General features: G+C 40.0%; 1 protein-coding gene across 2 annotated transcripts in view; it reads right to left on the minus strand.

Annotated features, from left to right (window-relative positions):
- Positions 1-6,562: 6,562 nt before the first annotated feature.
- DSTN (destrin, actin depolymerizing factor) overlaps positions 6,563-14,709 on the minus strand; it is a 47,824-nt gene continuing 39,677 nt past the window's right edge. For both annotated transcript variants that reach the window (XM_090286023.1, XM_090286022.1), the window contains exons 2-4: positions 12,880-13,187; positions 9,156-9,232; positions 6,563-6,858 (exon numbers count right to left, since the gene is read on the minus strand). In XM_090286023.1, coding sequence (XP_090142149.1) covers positions 6,749-6,858; positions 9,156-9,232; positions 12,880-13,139 — 447 coding nt within the window. In that variant the 5' untranslated portion in view covers positions 13,140-13,187 and the 3' untranslated portion in view covers positions 6,563-6,748. The remainder of the gene's footprint in view (positions 6,859-9,155; positions 9,233-12,879; positions 13,188-14,709) is intronic.

The raw sequence follows: 14,709 nt of genomic DNA on the forward strand, positions 1-14,709 counted from the left end.
TCCTACCTTGAGAGCTGTGGGTGGCCTAAGCTGTGTGAAATGAGATCCATGAGTGACAAAGGGGGTCTTTCCTTCTGGCTGGGGCTTGGACAAACATCCACACTTAAGGGCTGGAACAGCCAGCTGAGACTTCTTCTGATCCCCAAGACCTCTTTTGTTCTTGGTTACCCAAGACCGTATGATCCATAAGAATCTTGGGCCAAGAAGTGTATCGGGGACTTGTAAGAAATAGTATCCTGGAGCTTAAGCAAAAAATGGACTTAGAGGCTGAGTCACAGGAGGGGTTAAAACACCCCAGCAGCAGATGAATCTGAGCAACTTGGGTTCTTGGGGACAGGCATCAACCAGTTCTGTCAACGGGCTGCTTGGAGCAAGCTCTATCGACCTTTCATCTCCTAAGCCTCAGAATCCTGGGAAGGGGCAGGGGGGCCTGGTTAGCTGAGCTTGGTTGGGGTAAGGTCAAGCACTTTGATAGCAGGTCCAGCCAGCCAGAGGGGATGGTGGGCTCCCATGGAAAGGCAGCCCAAGAACTAGTCTCTACCACCAACTGTGGGACCTCTCTCTGCATCTCCTGCAGCCTCTTAGGTGGTGGGTTTAACTCTGCATGGTGGTTGAGAACCTTAAGTCCTTGGGAACCATTGTGCATGTGTCTACTTTAAATGCCCTCAGCTTCCCCATTCCCCCACCCCTACTTTGAGCATCTGCCAGGGGTCAGGCAGTACTGGAGCTAGAGTTCACCAGAACAGCAGGCGTTAGGAAGAGAAGGATTAAGGCTGAGGGGACGAGGTTGGAGGATAGGTTATAAAGTATGAAGGGTCTGGACAGGTAAGACCGTAGGATCCATTGAGGTTTTTAAGCAAGGGAAGACAGTTGTGCCTGTTCTAGAACTCTGGAGGGGCTGAAGTGGAGAGGGAACCCATGGGACTTGGGACATGGGTGTCATGGGTCCTGGCCAGGAGACTGAGCAGGAGGAAGTGACTGTTAAAACCTGTCTGCCTGGTTCTCTCATGAATCTGTTCCCATGGGAGGTGAACCTCCCTCTATTTTGCTCACCAGGTAAAAGGCAGGTTACAAACCCATCTCTTACCTAATGTCTGGCTGTGCAGAATGCTATCTTGAGTATTCAGATCCCATGAAGAATGACCCCTTATGCTGCACCTCCTGTGTGCCCTGTGCCTCAGGAGCAAGGGCTTAGCGCTGGAAGGCTGGCCCTGTGGGGCACAATGTTCACACTCAGTGGCTTTATGTAAGGTCAGTGGTTTGGGCTTCACTGACTGCAGAACTGAGAACTCCCATCTAGGCAGATGCCCTTTGGAGGCACAGGGATGGAGGGACCTCAGGGAAAGTAAGGCACAAGAGACCCTGGGGGTACCAAATTGCTGCCTTTGGGTTCACGGGGCAAGACTGGCATCTGGGTTCTGGTTACAGACCTGTTCCCTCAGCCCACCTGGTGACCCAGTGTCTTCCTGTGGGGAGGTAAGAGTGCAGGGTGTAGGGCCCTGTGGGACTTAGGAAGGTGTTATCTCGGAGGACCCCTGTAACCAAGCTCTGAGGGGAGGACTGAGCAGCCCTGAGGTCCCGCAGTGGCAACTCCTAGGCTGGCAAACCAGGGAACCTCAGCCTGGCCTTGTCGCTAGGGCTGTTCCTGGGCAAGGCTTGATCAGGCTGGAGGAGGAGAGATCTTCAGGAAGGTATGGGAAGCAGTTGGCAGCTTCCCCGCTGGCTTTTATAGTCACTTGGAATGAAGCTGTGTGGAGGCAGAAATCACCCAGGTAGGGTTGCGGCATTTCTCAACTCAAAGGCACTGGCTGGCCTAACAGTAAGCACTCTTCTCCCAAGAGGCCACAGCCTGGGTGTGGTGCTGCTGCTCACCTTAGACAAGCGAATTTCAATCTTTTTCATCTCATGGCACACAAATTACAATTCTGCGGCACACCAAAAAATACATTTTGCTGCTCTGACAAAAAAAAAGGTAGAATTCTGATTCATTCATATGGGATGGCTATTGTTTGACTGTCATTTTTATTTGACAAAGTAAGGGAAAAGAGATCACTGCCCTTGACTCAATAGTCAGGTATTGCATGTTTTAAAAATTATTGCAGCACACCGGTTGATAATCACTCTTAGACCACCAACTTCAGAACTGGGAGAATTCTGAAGATTTTAGAAACCACTAGACACTCTCCACAAATGCCCTCTCTCTCATCCTCCTTTAGGTTTGGGTGTAACAGGATTTAAGGGCTCCTTAAGATCTAACCTTAGGATGTCAGGTGTTAGAAATGAACTCTCCAGGAGTACAGGTGGAAGAACTTAAGGACTAGGACCAGAAAACAAGACACCCAAATTGTCCTGGTTCTGCTCATGAGTTGTGTGACCTTAGGCAAGCTACTTGACCTCTCAAGGCTGGCAACAGGCTGGGAAAGCCCCCTTTCCTTTCTGCTACCCCTCTGGGACTGGGCAGAGTCCTGGCCAGCCAAACACAGCTCACTACCTTCCTTCCACAGAGCCTGGCTCCTGGAAATTCCCTGTTCACCATAATTCAATTAATGGCCTTTCCTGCTAGAGCTCGGTCTGGAGATGGTTCTATTTCAGAAATTCCCCAAATCTTGAGAAGGTGATGTGTCCTTGGGCATATCCAGTCTCAAGCAACAAACCAATCAACAAACAGAAGCTGCACTTAGTGTGTGTTGACCAGCCAGCATTCTGGGCAGTTCTGCAAAAAGGAAACCACTCAACTAAATTAATTCTACTTTATTCAAGTGATTGTGTACACTGTTTTCTCAGATTAATGTTCTCTGGAATAATAAGCTTCATAGTCAAGTTCTGAATTTCTACTAGCAATGGCTTTATCTGTTGCTATCATAGGACAAAATAATACTAGATGAACCCCAAGTAAGCTTTCCACAAACACATTTTTGTAAAAATGTAAATGTGTTCGATGAAAGTATACGTGCCAGTTTATTTGTCACCAATGTCAGCTGAGGTACCAAACTCTTAATTTTGCAGGATTCTTGGGCCCCACCTTCAGGAATCCAATAAGACTCAAAAGTTGCCATAGGTAAAGATAAGTAACTAACACCTCCCAATTTCTGGAATAAGAGTGAAACGTTGAGAGACGTTACATTATATTACATACATACTGCTTGAAGCCCTTCCCATGGCATGCATATCACTGTCCCTTCCTATTGATGTGCACCTGTACATGTCACAGGCTAAAACCATAGAAAAGACTTTCTTCTTGAACTTCTGGCCAAGATGGAGGCCTAGACAGACACGCTGGGTCTCCCTCCACAACTAAGAAGGAATACAATACTTCAAAAGTAGAGACAACCAGAAGTTCCAGAAAATCAAGCTGCATAGAAGTCCAACAAACAACGATATAAAGAAGAAATACTCTTCCAGACAGGAGGGGCGGAGCAAGGGCAGAAAGGGTGCGGTGTGGTGGCGGCGGACTGGCACAGCCAAATGTTTAAAAAAAAGTCGAGAGGGACACCTGGGGAGCACTCCCAGCACCAGACCAGACCACAGAGCTCATGTTTCCAGTGCCAGGGAAAATAAAGCATCATCACTTCTGACTGTGCAAACCAGTGGGGGTTGGGGTAGAGGCAGAAACTGCCTGTCTCTCAGCAGAGTTCGCTTCCTTAAAGGGCCCCCACGGTCCTAGACCATCTGCAGACCCACCCACTCTGGGAACGATGGCCAGGGCAACAGCTAGAGAGGCGCCAGGCCCATATGGAAGTGTGAGAAGTGCCTGGAAAAGGGGGGAGTGCTGAGCAAGCGGCATTGCTCCCTCTCAGACCCCTCCTCCACATATAGCACAATGTGGTGAAACGGGTCGCCCTGTACTGACGAATAAGTAAGGCTTCGCCCCTTACAATGTTAATAGGTGTGACAGCTCTACCTAAGACACAGAGGAAAACACAGAAGCCTGTCAAGATGAGACAAAGAAGTATGGCCCAAAACAGGACAGATCAAGGTTCCAGTGGGAGAACTAAGCGATGAGGAGATAGCCAACCTAACAGATGCAGAATTCAAAACACTGGTGATAAAAGATGCTCTCAGACTTGATAGATATACTTAAGTATGGCAAACGCATAAGGGCTATGCTAAATGAAACGAAGGAAAATCCATACAAAACCAATGGTGAAGAGAAGGAAACTGGAGTTCAAATCAATAATTTGGAATATAAGGAAGAAAAAAAAGTCAACCAGTACATGAGGGAACAAGAACCGAAAAAAATGAGGAGAGGCTTAGGAACCAAACTCTGGGACAACTTTAAATGTGCCAACATCCGAATCATAGGGGTGCCAAAAGGAGAAGAGGAAGAGCAAGAAATTGAAAACTTCTGTGAAAAAAAAATGAATGAAAACTTCCCAAATCTGGCAAAGGAAATAGACATATAAGTCCAGGAAGCAAAGAATACCAAACAAGCTAGACCCAGAGAGGACCACACCAAGACACATCATCATTAAAATGCCAAAGGTTAAAGATAGAGAATCTTAAAAGCAGCAAGAGAAAAGCAGAGTTACCTACAAAGGGGTGCCTATATGACTGTCAGCTGATTTCTCAAAAGAAACTTTGCAGACAAGAAGGGACTGGCAAGTAGTATTCAATGTGATGAAAAGCAAGGACCTACAACCAAGATTACTCTTATCTAGCAAAGCTATCATTTAGAATGGAAGGGCAGGTGAAGTACTTCCCAGTCAAGGTAAAGCTAGCTAAAGGAGTTCATCATCACCAAGCCATTATTATATGAAATGTTAAAGGGACTTATTTAAGAAAAAGATCAACACTATGAATGACAACAAACTCACAACTATGAACAACTGAGTCTAAAAAATAAAAACAAAAACAAACTAAGCCAACAACCACAACAGGAACAGAATCATAGGTCTGGGGATCATTTGCAGGGTTATCAGCAAGGAGGGGGAAGGGGAGAAATGGGGAAACAGTGCAGGGACTAAGGAGCATACTTGGTTGGTACAAAATACACGGGGAAGTTAAGAATAATATAGGAAAGGGTGAAGCCATGGAACTTATATGCATGACCCATGGACATGAACTAAGGGGGTGGGATCACTGGAGGGAAGGGGGTGGTACTGGGAAGAAGGGAGCAAAGGGAAAAGAAATTGAGACTACTGTAACAGCATAATCAATAAAATATACTTAAAAAAAAAAACTTTCTTCTAAAACTTGAGCAAACATCTGGCTCTGTCTACATGGCTGATTCTGAAGTATGGCAGCCTTGGGCCTGCAATGCTTCTTGGAGACCTATTAATATACAGTCACTAAAGCACTGCAAAGAGCAAAACAAGAAATTTGGGATGAAAGAATGACAAGTAGCTTACCAGTAAACCAGTGACAAGCACTATTTTCTAGACAATTTTGAAAGAAGTCTTTTGATCAAAGCCTTTTTTTCCTGTCTTCCATATAGATAAAAGCCTGGTATTTGGATAAACATTTGGAATAAGAAAGATTCCCAACTTTTCAAGCAACTTTCTCATTCAGCAAGAGGAGAGTTGTGACTTAAGCTGTCTAAAATACCCAAACCTCCAACAACTTGCTCCATATATGAAAGACAAACTCCTTTATCCCCAATTCACACATGAATAATTACACAAAGATAAGTTAAAAATGCTTCCTTTATTACATAAAGCCAAAACAGCTATTTCTAAGTTCAACTGTTTGTGCATCTCTATATTGTTTAAAGTGTTATGACTGTGATCTTAAAGACAATCACTTCCAAGTGTCATCAGGTAGCGGCTTTTCTGTGGGTGTCATTTGTTGTGCCTGCTCCCCATTTCACAAGGAACTGACAAACTGCTCTAGGATATTAAGCTCTCCTAGACCCCAGAGTAAACATGTACCTAATGTTCATCCATACCTTAATTGTACCAGAAGCAACAAAGTTCGAAGAAGACATAATTAAAGCTATCACAAGTGTCCCAGCTTATCAATATACTGTTTTATCATTTTCATTAATACAGTGTAGTACCAATGGAGCCCTAATTTGCATTATAATTGGTTGTTACAAGATACTGCACATTTTCCTGAGGACACATCATGACTGTAAAGATGCAAGGTCGTTCCCAGAACAGTCTCCCAGCTAGTAGGTAGAGCTTATCACAGGTGCCAGGAGTTGCTTCTTGTACTCCAACTACGTGCTTGAAATAGTGCTTCGCAATATCAGCGCTGATTGTAAGTGTACACAATTCTGAGACAGTCTTCATTACATGTGTGGTAGAATTAAAAGACTGCCTAATTTAATCTTACTGTAGTTAGTTTATTAAAGTGTTAAACATGTTGTGAGAATTATCTTCCATTATTCAGTTTAGCTCGAGAGAATAGAAAATTTGGGCAAAAATAACTAGGTTATGACCAATTATCTAAACTAAAGAAACAAAGTGATTGCTGAGGTTAACAAAGATGCAACAATTCTCTTCATATGACCTTGTACTATTTTGTGAACTGCATTATTAAAAATCATGAGCTCAGCAAAAATCTTTACAAGCCCGCTCATTAAAACAGGCATTTGGCCAATAAGGATTTAATTTCACACCAGTAAAACTTTAGATTTTGAATTTATTTGGGGCTGTTTGCACATGTTTATAGAATATTTAATTTACTCTAACAAATGACAAGATAGCTCCCTCTCAGTGAGACCCTGACCTAAATATCTGCTTTACTTATATAGCAAGAGGATAACATTAAACATGGAAGCTTTTGATTTGTGGCACTGAACAATGATCTACACAGGGCATCCTTCAAAAGCTACAATTAAGGATCCGCCTAGCTTTTCAGCAATACAAGCCCGATTGAGGTCTTCTGGCCCATTTGCTTGACATTCATGCTTTATGCCTAGGGAGGAAAAATAACAATTTTATTTAGAATCATGGTGGTAGTTTACCTATTTCTCTAAGATATCAAGCTGGTTTTTTTTTTTTTTTTCTAATACTCACCCGAGGATATATTAATTGATTTTTAGAGAGAGAGAAACACAGATGTGAGAGAGAAACATTGCTCAGTTGCCTCCCGTACGCACCCTGACCAGGGATCAAACCTGCAAATTTTTGGTGTATGGGACAATGCTCCAACCAGCATCAGCCAGGGCAGATGTCAAGCTGTTCTAAAAGACCAGTTCTAATTTGGATAGAAAAGCTGTGATATGCACAGAGAACAAAATACTACACAGTAATGATAATAAATAATCTGCAACTACATGCATAAAATGAATGTCTAACAAACATAATGTTGACTAAAAGAAGCCAGACATCAGAGCACACATTCTGGATGATTACATTTGTATAAAACAAAATCAGCCAAAGCTATTTTATGCTGTTAGAAGCCAGGGTATTGGTTACCCTATGGAGGAAGGAGTAAAAGGAAGTGTTGTGACTAGAAGGGGCACAAGTGAAACTTCTGGGGTACTGGTCATTAGTCAAGAAACAACCATCAATAATAATGTCAGTTGGTAAAAATTCACTGAGTTCTACAATAATTTATGATGTATGTTTTTAAATAGATATTATGTACTTCAATAAAAATTTAAAAAGCAAGTCTAGAAATTTTTTCTTGGTTTTTAAAATATAAGTAAAAATAAGAATTTGATGGTTTGATTGCAGTTGATTTAAGTTAACTGTGTTGAATATTTATAAATGGCATTCTTTTGTTCTACAAAACAACTCTTCAGTGGTATTACACATTTAAGAAATCTATTACAATGAAAACTATGTCAAGTGTATTACTAATTGCTTTCTAAGAAAAATTATATCACCTTACTGCAGAATGAGCTCAATTATGTGATTATATATAGTAGCTTCTTTGTAAATAACTATCTTTTAAATATATTGTTTCTGATTTTCCATAATTTTAAGACCATTTCTTAAGCTGCTGAAAGTATTATCAGGTCAGCTAGCTTCTGGACCACTTAGGACTGACTAGAGAAAGCCAGTGATGGTTTCACTAGGAAAAGGCAACAAGGTGGCCATCTTTTTTATGATCAGATCAAGTGTATGTAGCAATTCCCTTTATGGAAAGGCAATGCAGAATAAGGATGATGAGGAATCCACTCTGAATCCTTTTCAATTGCGTTTGTGGAAGTGTTGAAGCTAAGGAGTGATGTAAAAACACTGGTTAACCAACTGGTGAACACACTTCTGGGGAATGGCTGGCCCTGGGAATGGCCCTACATCAACCCAAAGGCATGGAAAACCTGATAAGGCCTGAACTATGCAGCAGTAGGTTCCAGGAAAGAAAGTGAGAATTTTGTTTTCCTAAGTACAATAAAACAAACTAGGGCAAACTTGTTCAACTGCAGGAATATAAAAATCAGTCAAACAAAACAAAAACCACACTGGGCCAAGCCCTTGTGGCCTTGGCTCACGCAGCTGTTCGGAGACTGAATTCACACAACCTAGACAATCTCTCATTCTACAGGTGAGAGAATCAAGGCCCAAGGAGATTACGCAGTATTGGTCAAGGTCACACAGCAGTTAGATGACAAGCTAAGCCCTCAATGCAGGTCTCTGGGCACTTGCCCCATGCTCTTCCCATCATACCAACATTTCCTCCTGGCTGGAAACAGTCACTATGGTCAGGCCCTCTCAGCAGGATCTCAGTCACCCAGTGGGCAAACAAAACTGGGCAGCTCAAGAAGCGAACTTTCCTTTGGATACAGACGAGTCAATTACCTAAAAATCATACCATTCCAAAGTAAAGCCAGAGATAAAACTATTCTTTCCCATTTATAAGCATTTCCTTTTTCAACTTTGCTATGTCAACTACATTCAAATGCAAGACCAAATTTATTATTTAGTATGACAAATGTAAACCAATTAAGTCTCCATCTGTTATGTGAGAAACTTGGAAGCATCTCAAACTAGTTTAAAACCAGCTTGAATGAGTGATGTGCAACAACGTGGAGAGAACAGGGTAACTAAACATGGGCTGTGCAGACCCAAAGTAAGGAACACAAGGCAGAGGATACATTAAAAACTAGAGTTAACCTTTTGTTTCCTCAAAATAGGCAATGATTGCCCCCCTTCTTTGTGGCCAAGACTCTCCAAAGAAAATAAGGTGCTTCCTAGAAAAGATATAGCCCCCATTCCAGGGGCTCTCCTTATCTCTAAATATTTGGAAATAAATCTAGACCATACCTTGAAATTTCTTTTTGATTGCATCCTTGGAGCTTGCATAGATCATTTTACTTTTCAGAGGTGCTAGCTCTGGTGCCCTGGATAAAGAGATACCAAAAATGAAAAAACTGGTTTAGAGAAAGTACAATTTACATCACGTTGAACATTTGCATCAGTGATGGGTAAGAGTCATTAGAATACCCTCAAGAGAGTTTTTCCAACTACACAATTTTCCTATGTCCCCACCTCCTTGGAGAGAACTGTTACAGGTGGGCATATACAGACTGGCTCAGGTGATCAAGAGGAGAAAATGTAGGGAACCACTGATTAAAAGTCAGATTAATGGGACCAGAAGAAAAGAACCAACGCTGACTGGATAAATCACTGTATTACCCAATTTATTTTCTTTAAAATAAAATTTAAAAAATTATCAATAAAGGCTTGAATTTAGGCTAATAACAATCATCTTTATATAAGGTTCTTAACATTTTTGGACTGGAAAAAGTTTTAATACAGAGAAGTACAGGGAATAAACTGTAAATCAAATCAAGTATCTACCACCCCTAATTAAGAAATGTTAGCAATTTTAGCATTTTTGCTTCAGATTGTTTTCTCAAAAAGAATATATTACAAATAAAGTAAAAGTTTCCTTTCATTCATGTCTCTTCCAAGAGTAAATTCTGACCACATGAGTACTTGTGTTTGCCATCTTAGTCTAACATAATAAAACATGTGAGAGAGATTTCTTTTTAAAGCTTAATGGCAATTCAACAATAGCTATGTTTTAATGGTCAATATTACTATTATCTTATATTTCCAAATTTTTTTGTGCTGGCCTAATTTTGAATGAATACTAGAAGCAAAGCATATGTTTCACCACCTTCTTCACTGGCAATTTTGAAAAATAACAGAAATATTAACAATTGACAGAAAAATCCCATTCTATTAAGACTGTTAACTGTTAATGCTTCATTCCCCCCTGCACCACCCAGCCTCAGGCCCACCTCCACTCCACACTACCAAGATACCAAAGACAAAATGGAGTGTAGTTAAATACTTTTAAGCACTTAGCAATTCCACTTCACTGCCATATCTCCAGGATATTTCATACTCATTAACACCATGGGTTGGCATGGACCTCACCTAGTCTACTCCTAAAACAGGCAGAGATTCTATTCTTGAGGACGAGGGAAAGGACAGTCTTTATGTCTCTCAGATACTTATTCTTCCCAACTCTAAGGTCCAAGGAGAGAAGCAAAGCCATAACAATAACCTCAGGCCTGGCAGACGCAAAGTACTTTCTTATGAAAATAGGTCAGGGACCTGTTCGCTGCTCTGATTTTACTCTGATCAGATTTTTAAAACACTTTAAGAGGTGTTCCCTGGGCCCTTTAAAGAGAGCCAGTTATGAAACACTCCTAAAGGTTTTACCTTTTCTTTAAAAAAGAAACAGTGCAAAATAAAACACTGCACTAACACAGAATTTCCTTTTCCTCTATTTTTATTTTCCAAATGTTTTTCCTTATGATAGATCATTTTCATAGTGGAAAAAAAGTATAAAAACCAGGGGAAATAATACAAATGAAGTAAATACTGGGTGGGGCAAAAGTAGGTTTATAATTGTTCGTATGAAAATAATACAATAAATAATAATATAAGGATAAACTTTTGTGTACTCAAAACTGTAAACCTACTCCCCCCACCGTATTCACCAATTTAAAAGCCAAAACCTTGCTAAATATGTTTCTTATTATAAATAAGACATTTTTTAAAAAGCCAAAATCATTAATTAGCTGCCATATCTACCACTCAGCTACAAATCCCAGGAGGACAGAGACTTTACCTGTTTTATTCATAGCTGTTTTCCCAGGTCGTAACACAATGCCTGGCATGTCACTGAAACTGAGTTTTTAAAAGCAGCAATGTGCTCCTTTTGTCTCATTAACTACTATCTTTATGCATGTATGAATGTATGTATGCATGCAGCTGCCAGGCTTACAGAACTATAAGCTGCCCTAATACATGCACCCAGGCCTTATATTTATATTTCTCACAGCATCCTGATTTAGTCATGTGCAATACGCTTGCTGAAATCAAACTGAGGTGTGATCTAGAGTTACATTACTTTAAACCACAGTTCTTTTGACTTCCTAGCCCCATATCCCAAGCCATTGCTGTCAAACAGCTAAGAGCTAAACACCCTCTTGCCTTTCCCTGGCTCAGGCCCAAGTATTAAGAGGACCTTTACTCCCCTCAAATCAGAGACTGTTACCATTTGCCCTTCCCCTTGGGAGCTAGAAATAGTCTATGTAAGAATTCCGTATCAAGAAATGTAGTATAAAATAATTAAACGAGGGATAAAGGTGTGACTTTTAACCCACACTTAATCTCAAATATTTACTTGAAAAGACCAGGATAACTTGTTTAAACAGCCTTTTAAGAAAAAGGTCATGTAAATCACTTTATAACACTTTTTCACTATTTAGAACAACACTGTCCAGTACAGCTTTCTGTAATGATGGAAATATTCTATATCTGTGCTATCCAATAAGGTGGCTGGCCACTAGCCACATGTGGCTACTAAGCATTTGAAATGTGACAATTAAGAAAAAAAATTTTAATTGTATTTAATTTTTATTCTTTTATATCTAAATAGCCACAGTGGCTAGGGGCTACCTTTATGGACAGTGTGAACTTCAGGCAATGATAGTAGCAATTTTAAAAGTAGCAAACCACAGAAGCACAAGTATGGGTGTTCAAAAAAATGGGACACTGGTTCCTTGTACTACAAGTTAGAGAAGGATTTTGGTGAGATAAACTTATTCTCAGCGTTCTAGAAATAATTTTTAGAGAAATTTTAGCTTATGGGAAGTGGGGGGACAAAAAAATCCAGAATTTATTTATTAAAAATTGTGTATTTATTATTACATGTTTAATCTTTAGTCACCTTCAAAGTAATCTCCATCTGATGTAATACACCTCCAGATGTTTTTCCCACTGCTCAAAACAGTTTTTGAACTTGTCAACTTTGATGCCTTTTAGTGCTCCTGCCATTTTTTGTTTCACCCCTTCCACAACGGCAAAAGGTTTCCCTTTGAAGACTTTTTTAAATTCGGGAAACAAAAACAAGCCCCTTGGGTGAGATCAGGTGAATAGGGAGGATGGGGCATGGGGGGCGGGGTGTCATGCTGTTTTTGGTCAAAAACTGCTGAATACGCAGCATGGTGTGGGCAGGTGTGCTTGTAAAATCACCTACTATGAAATGGGCAAACACACTAAATCTTCAAAAAAAAATTCACTGAAGCCGAACACAGACGCCCACAACGCCAGCTGGCACATTGATGCAGACGGGTTCCTAGAACACTCACCTAACAGGGGAAGCCTGTACTACAAGGGGCCCACCTTCCAGAAGATAATTCCAGTTTTTGGGGGTCCCCTCTCATATAGAGTTCAGAGGATGCATAGAAATCTATCCCCTGCCCCTTTCACCACCAAAATAATAACTATTCAAAGTCATCTTTCAAATAAACAAGGAGTAGTTAAAATTTAGTTTTGGTCCCACAAAGATCAATCCACTTAAGACTTTATCTTATGAAACTTTGTAAATAAAAATTAAATGACAATGACTGCAGATAGGTTGACTGAAAATTACTTTGTCCCCAGGAATTGGTTCCCCAAATGCTAAGCTAACAATGAAATTAACTCTGAATTTTACAGAGGCTCACTATTTTTTATTACTGCTTACCACAAAAAAAACATCAACTCCTCTTTTCTGGATTCCTTGGTTTCAAAGCTTGCATCATACAAAGCATAGCGACAATCTTTCTCTGGAAGCATTGAGACAAAATGCTTGAAAGGATCAGTTATAGTTACACCAACATCTCCAACCAAGATCTCTTTGCCTTCTTCTACAATGATGCACTTTTTGTCTGCACTGAGACAAAAAATGACAGCCTTCTTCCTTTTCTTGATTTCTTCTGGTGTGGAACACTTTCTAACTTTCATGTCATAAAAAATGCGACATACTTCATCAGCAACTTGCACTCCTGAGGCCTATAATGAGAAAAGGAAATCAGAAAGAGGCTTATAATTTTCATTTTGCCAAATATAAAATAGTATGTAACTTCTGGTTATAGACTGACATCTACTTACAATTTTTAAGGTATATTTATCATCCAATAGGGAAACTGGAATACCAGAGCTGCAATCACTAATTTCAGTCACTGAACTTTACAAGGTTACATATATAAGCCATTCATCACTATTATGTGAGAGTAAGGGCAGAATCATTTATGTAGCCTCCCCTACCCTAAAACCTGAAAAAGGGTACTTCTTAAGTGCTGGATTATTTTCTCCTAATAAAGGTTGCTCAGAGCCCTAACTGGGGTAGCTACCTCTCCCCAGTTTGGTTATCAGTATTTCCCCAAATTCTTTTCATAATGTGTAACAGGTGGTCAGAGTGATTGGGTTGGAAAAATGCCATTCTTATGACATGGCTTTTGCTAATAAAAGAATTAAAAGGTCTTTGTTCTACTCAAATTTTAAAATTATGATGAATATTCAGTAATGTTATGCCTTTAAGATTTCACTTTAATCTCCTCCAAGTTTTAAATTTGGAATAAGACTGTTAAGAGACTAGATCTTAATTGTTCCCCACCACAAAAATAATCATGTGATGTGACAGAGGTGTTAGCTAATGCTAAGATGGTAATCATTATGCAATACATAAATTTATCAAATCAACCCCTTGTACACCTTAAACTTATAGAATAGATTAAAAAGTATTTACTGCTGTAACAAAGAAGATAGCTTAATTTAGGATTATACTGACCAGAAAAATAAACATTTAGGTTTCAGATGAGGAAGCAGTTACACAAGATCGTGACAGCAAAAGCTCTAAAACCAGTTTTTAATTTTTTCATATTTAAGGAATGTGCTACTTACATTAACTTTACTGTATCCATAATTTTTTTTAAAAGATTTTATTTATTTACTTTTAGAGAGAGGGGAGGGGAGGGAGAAAGAGAGGGAGAGAAACATCAATGTGTGAGAGAGATACACGGACCAGTTGCCTCTCACACACCCTGAACTGGGTTACCTGGCCCACAATCCAAGCATGTGCCCTGACTGGAAATCAAACCTGCGACATTTTGGTTCGGAGGCCAGTACTCAATCCTCTGAGCCACACCAGCCAGGGCTGTATCCATAATTTTTGTACGCTTCATTAACTACTTTGGTTTGCATGCTAGCCTTTCTAAAGGAAGAGTTTAAACTTAATAGAATATAAATACTAAACAATGCAAAAATATTAATAATTACCCAAAATTAATGTCAAGCAATTCGATTAAGAAATAAAAACACCTGTAACATGAAAAGATAACCCATACACTGGGAGAAAAGATTTGCAAATCATATATCCAATAAGGAACTTGTATCCAGAATATATAAACAACCCTTATAACGCAACAATAAAAGACAAATAACCCAATTTACGGGATTTGAGTAGTCATTTCTTCAAAAATATAAAAATGGTCAATAAGCACTTGGGGAAAATACTCAACACCATTAGTCATTA

The sequence above is a fragment of the Furipterus horrens genome, unplaced genomic scaffold (assembly GCF_987537825.1).
Source record: "Furipterus horrens unplaced genomic scaffold, mFurHor1.1.pri manual_scaffold_8, whole genome shotgun sequence".
Taxonomy (NCBI): domain Eukaryota; kingdom Metazoa; phylum Chordata; class Mammalia; order Chiroptera; family Furipteridae; genus Furipterus; species Furipterus horrens.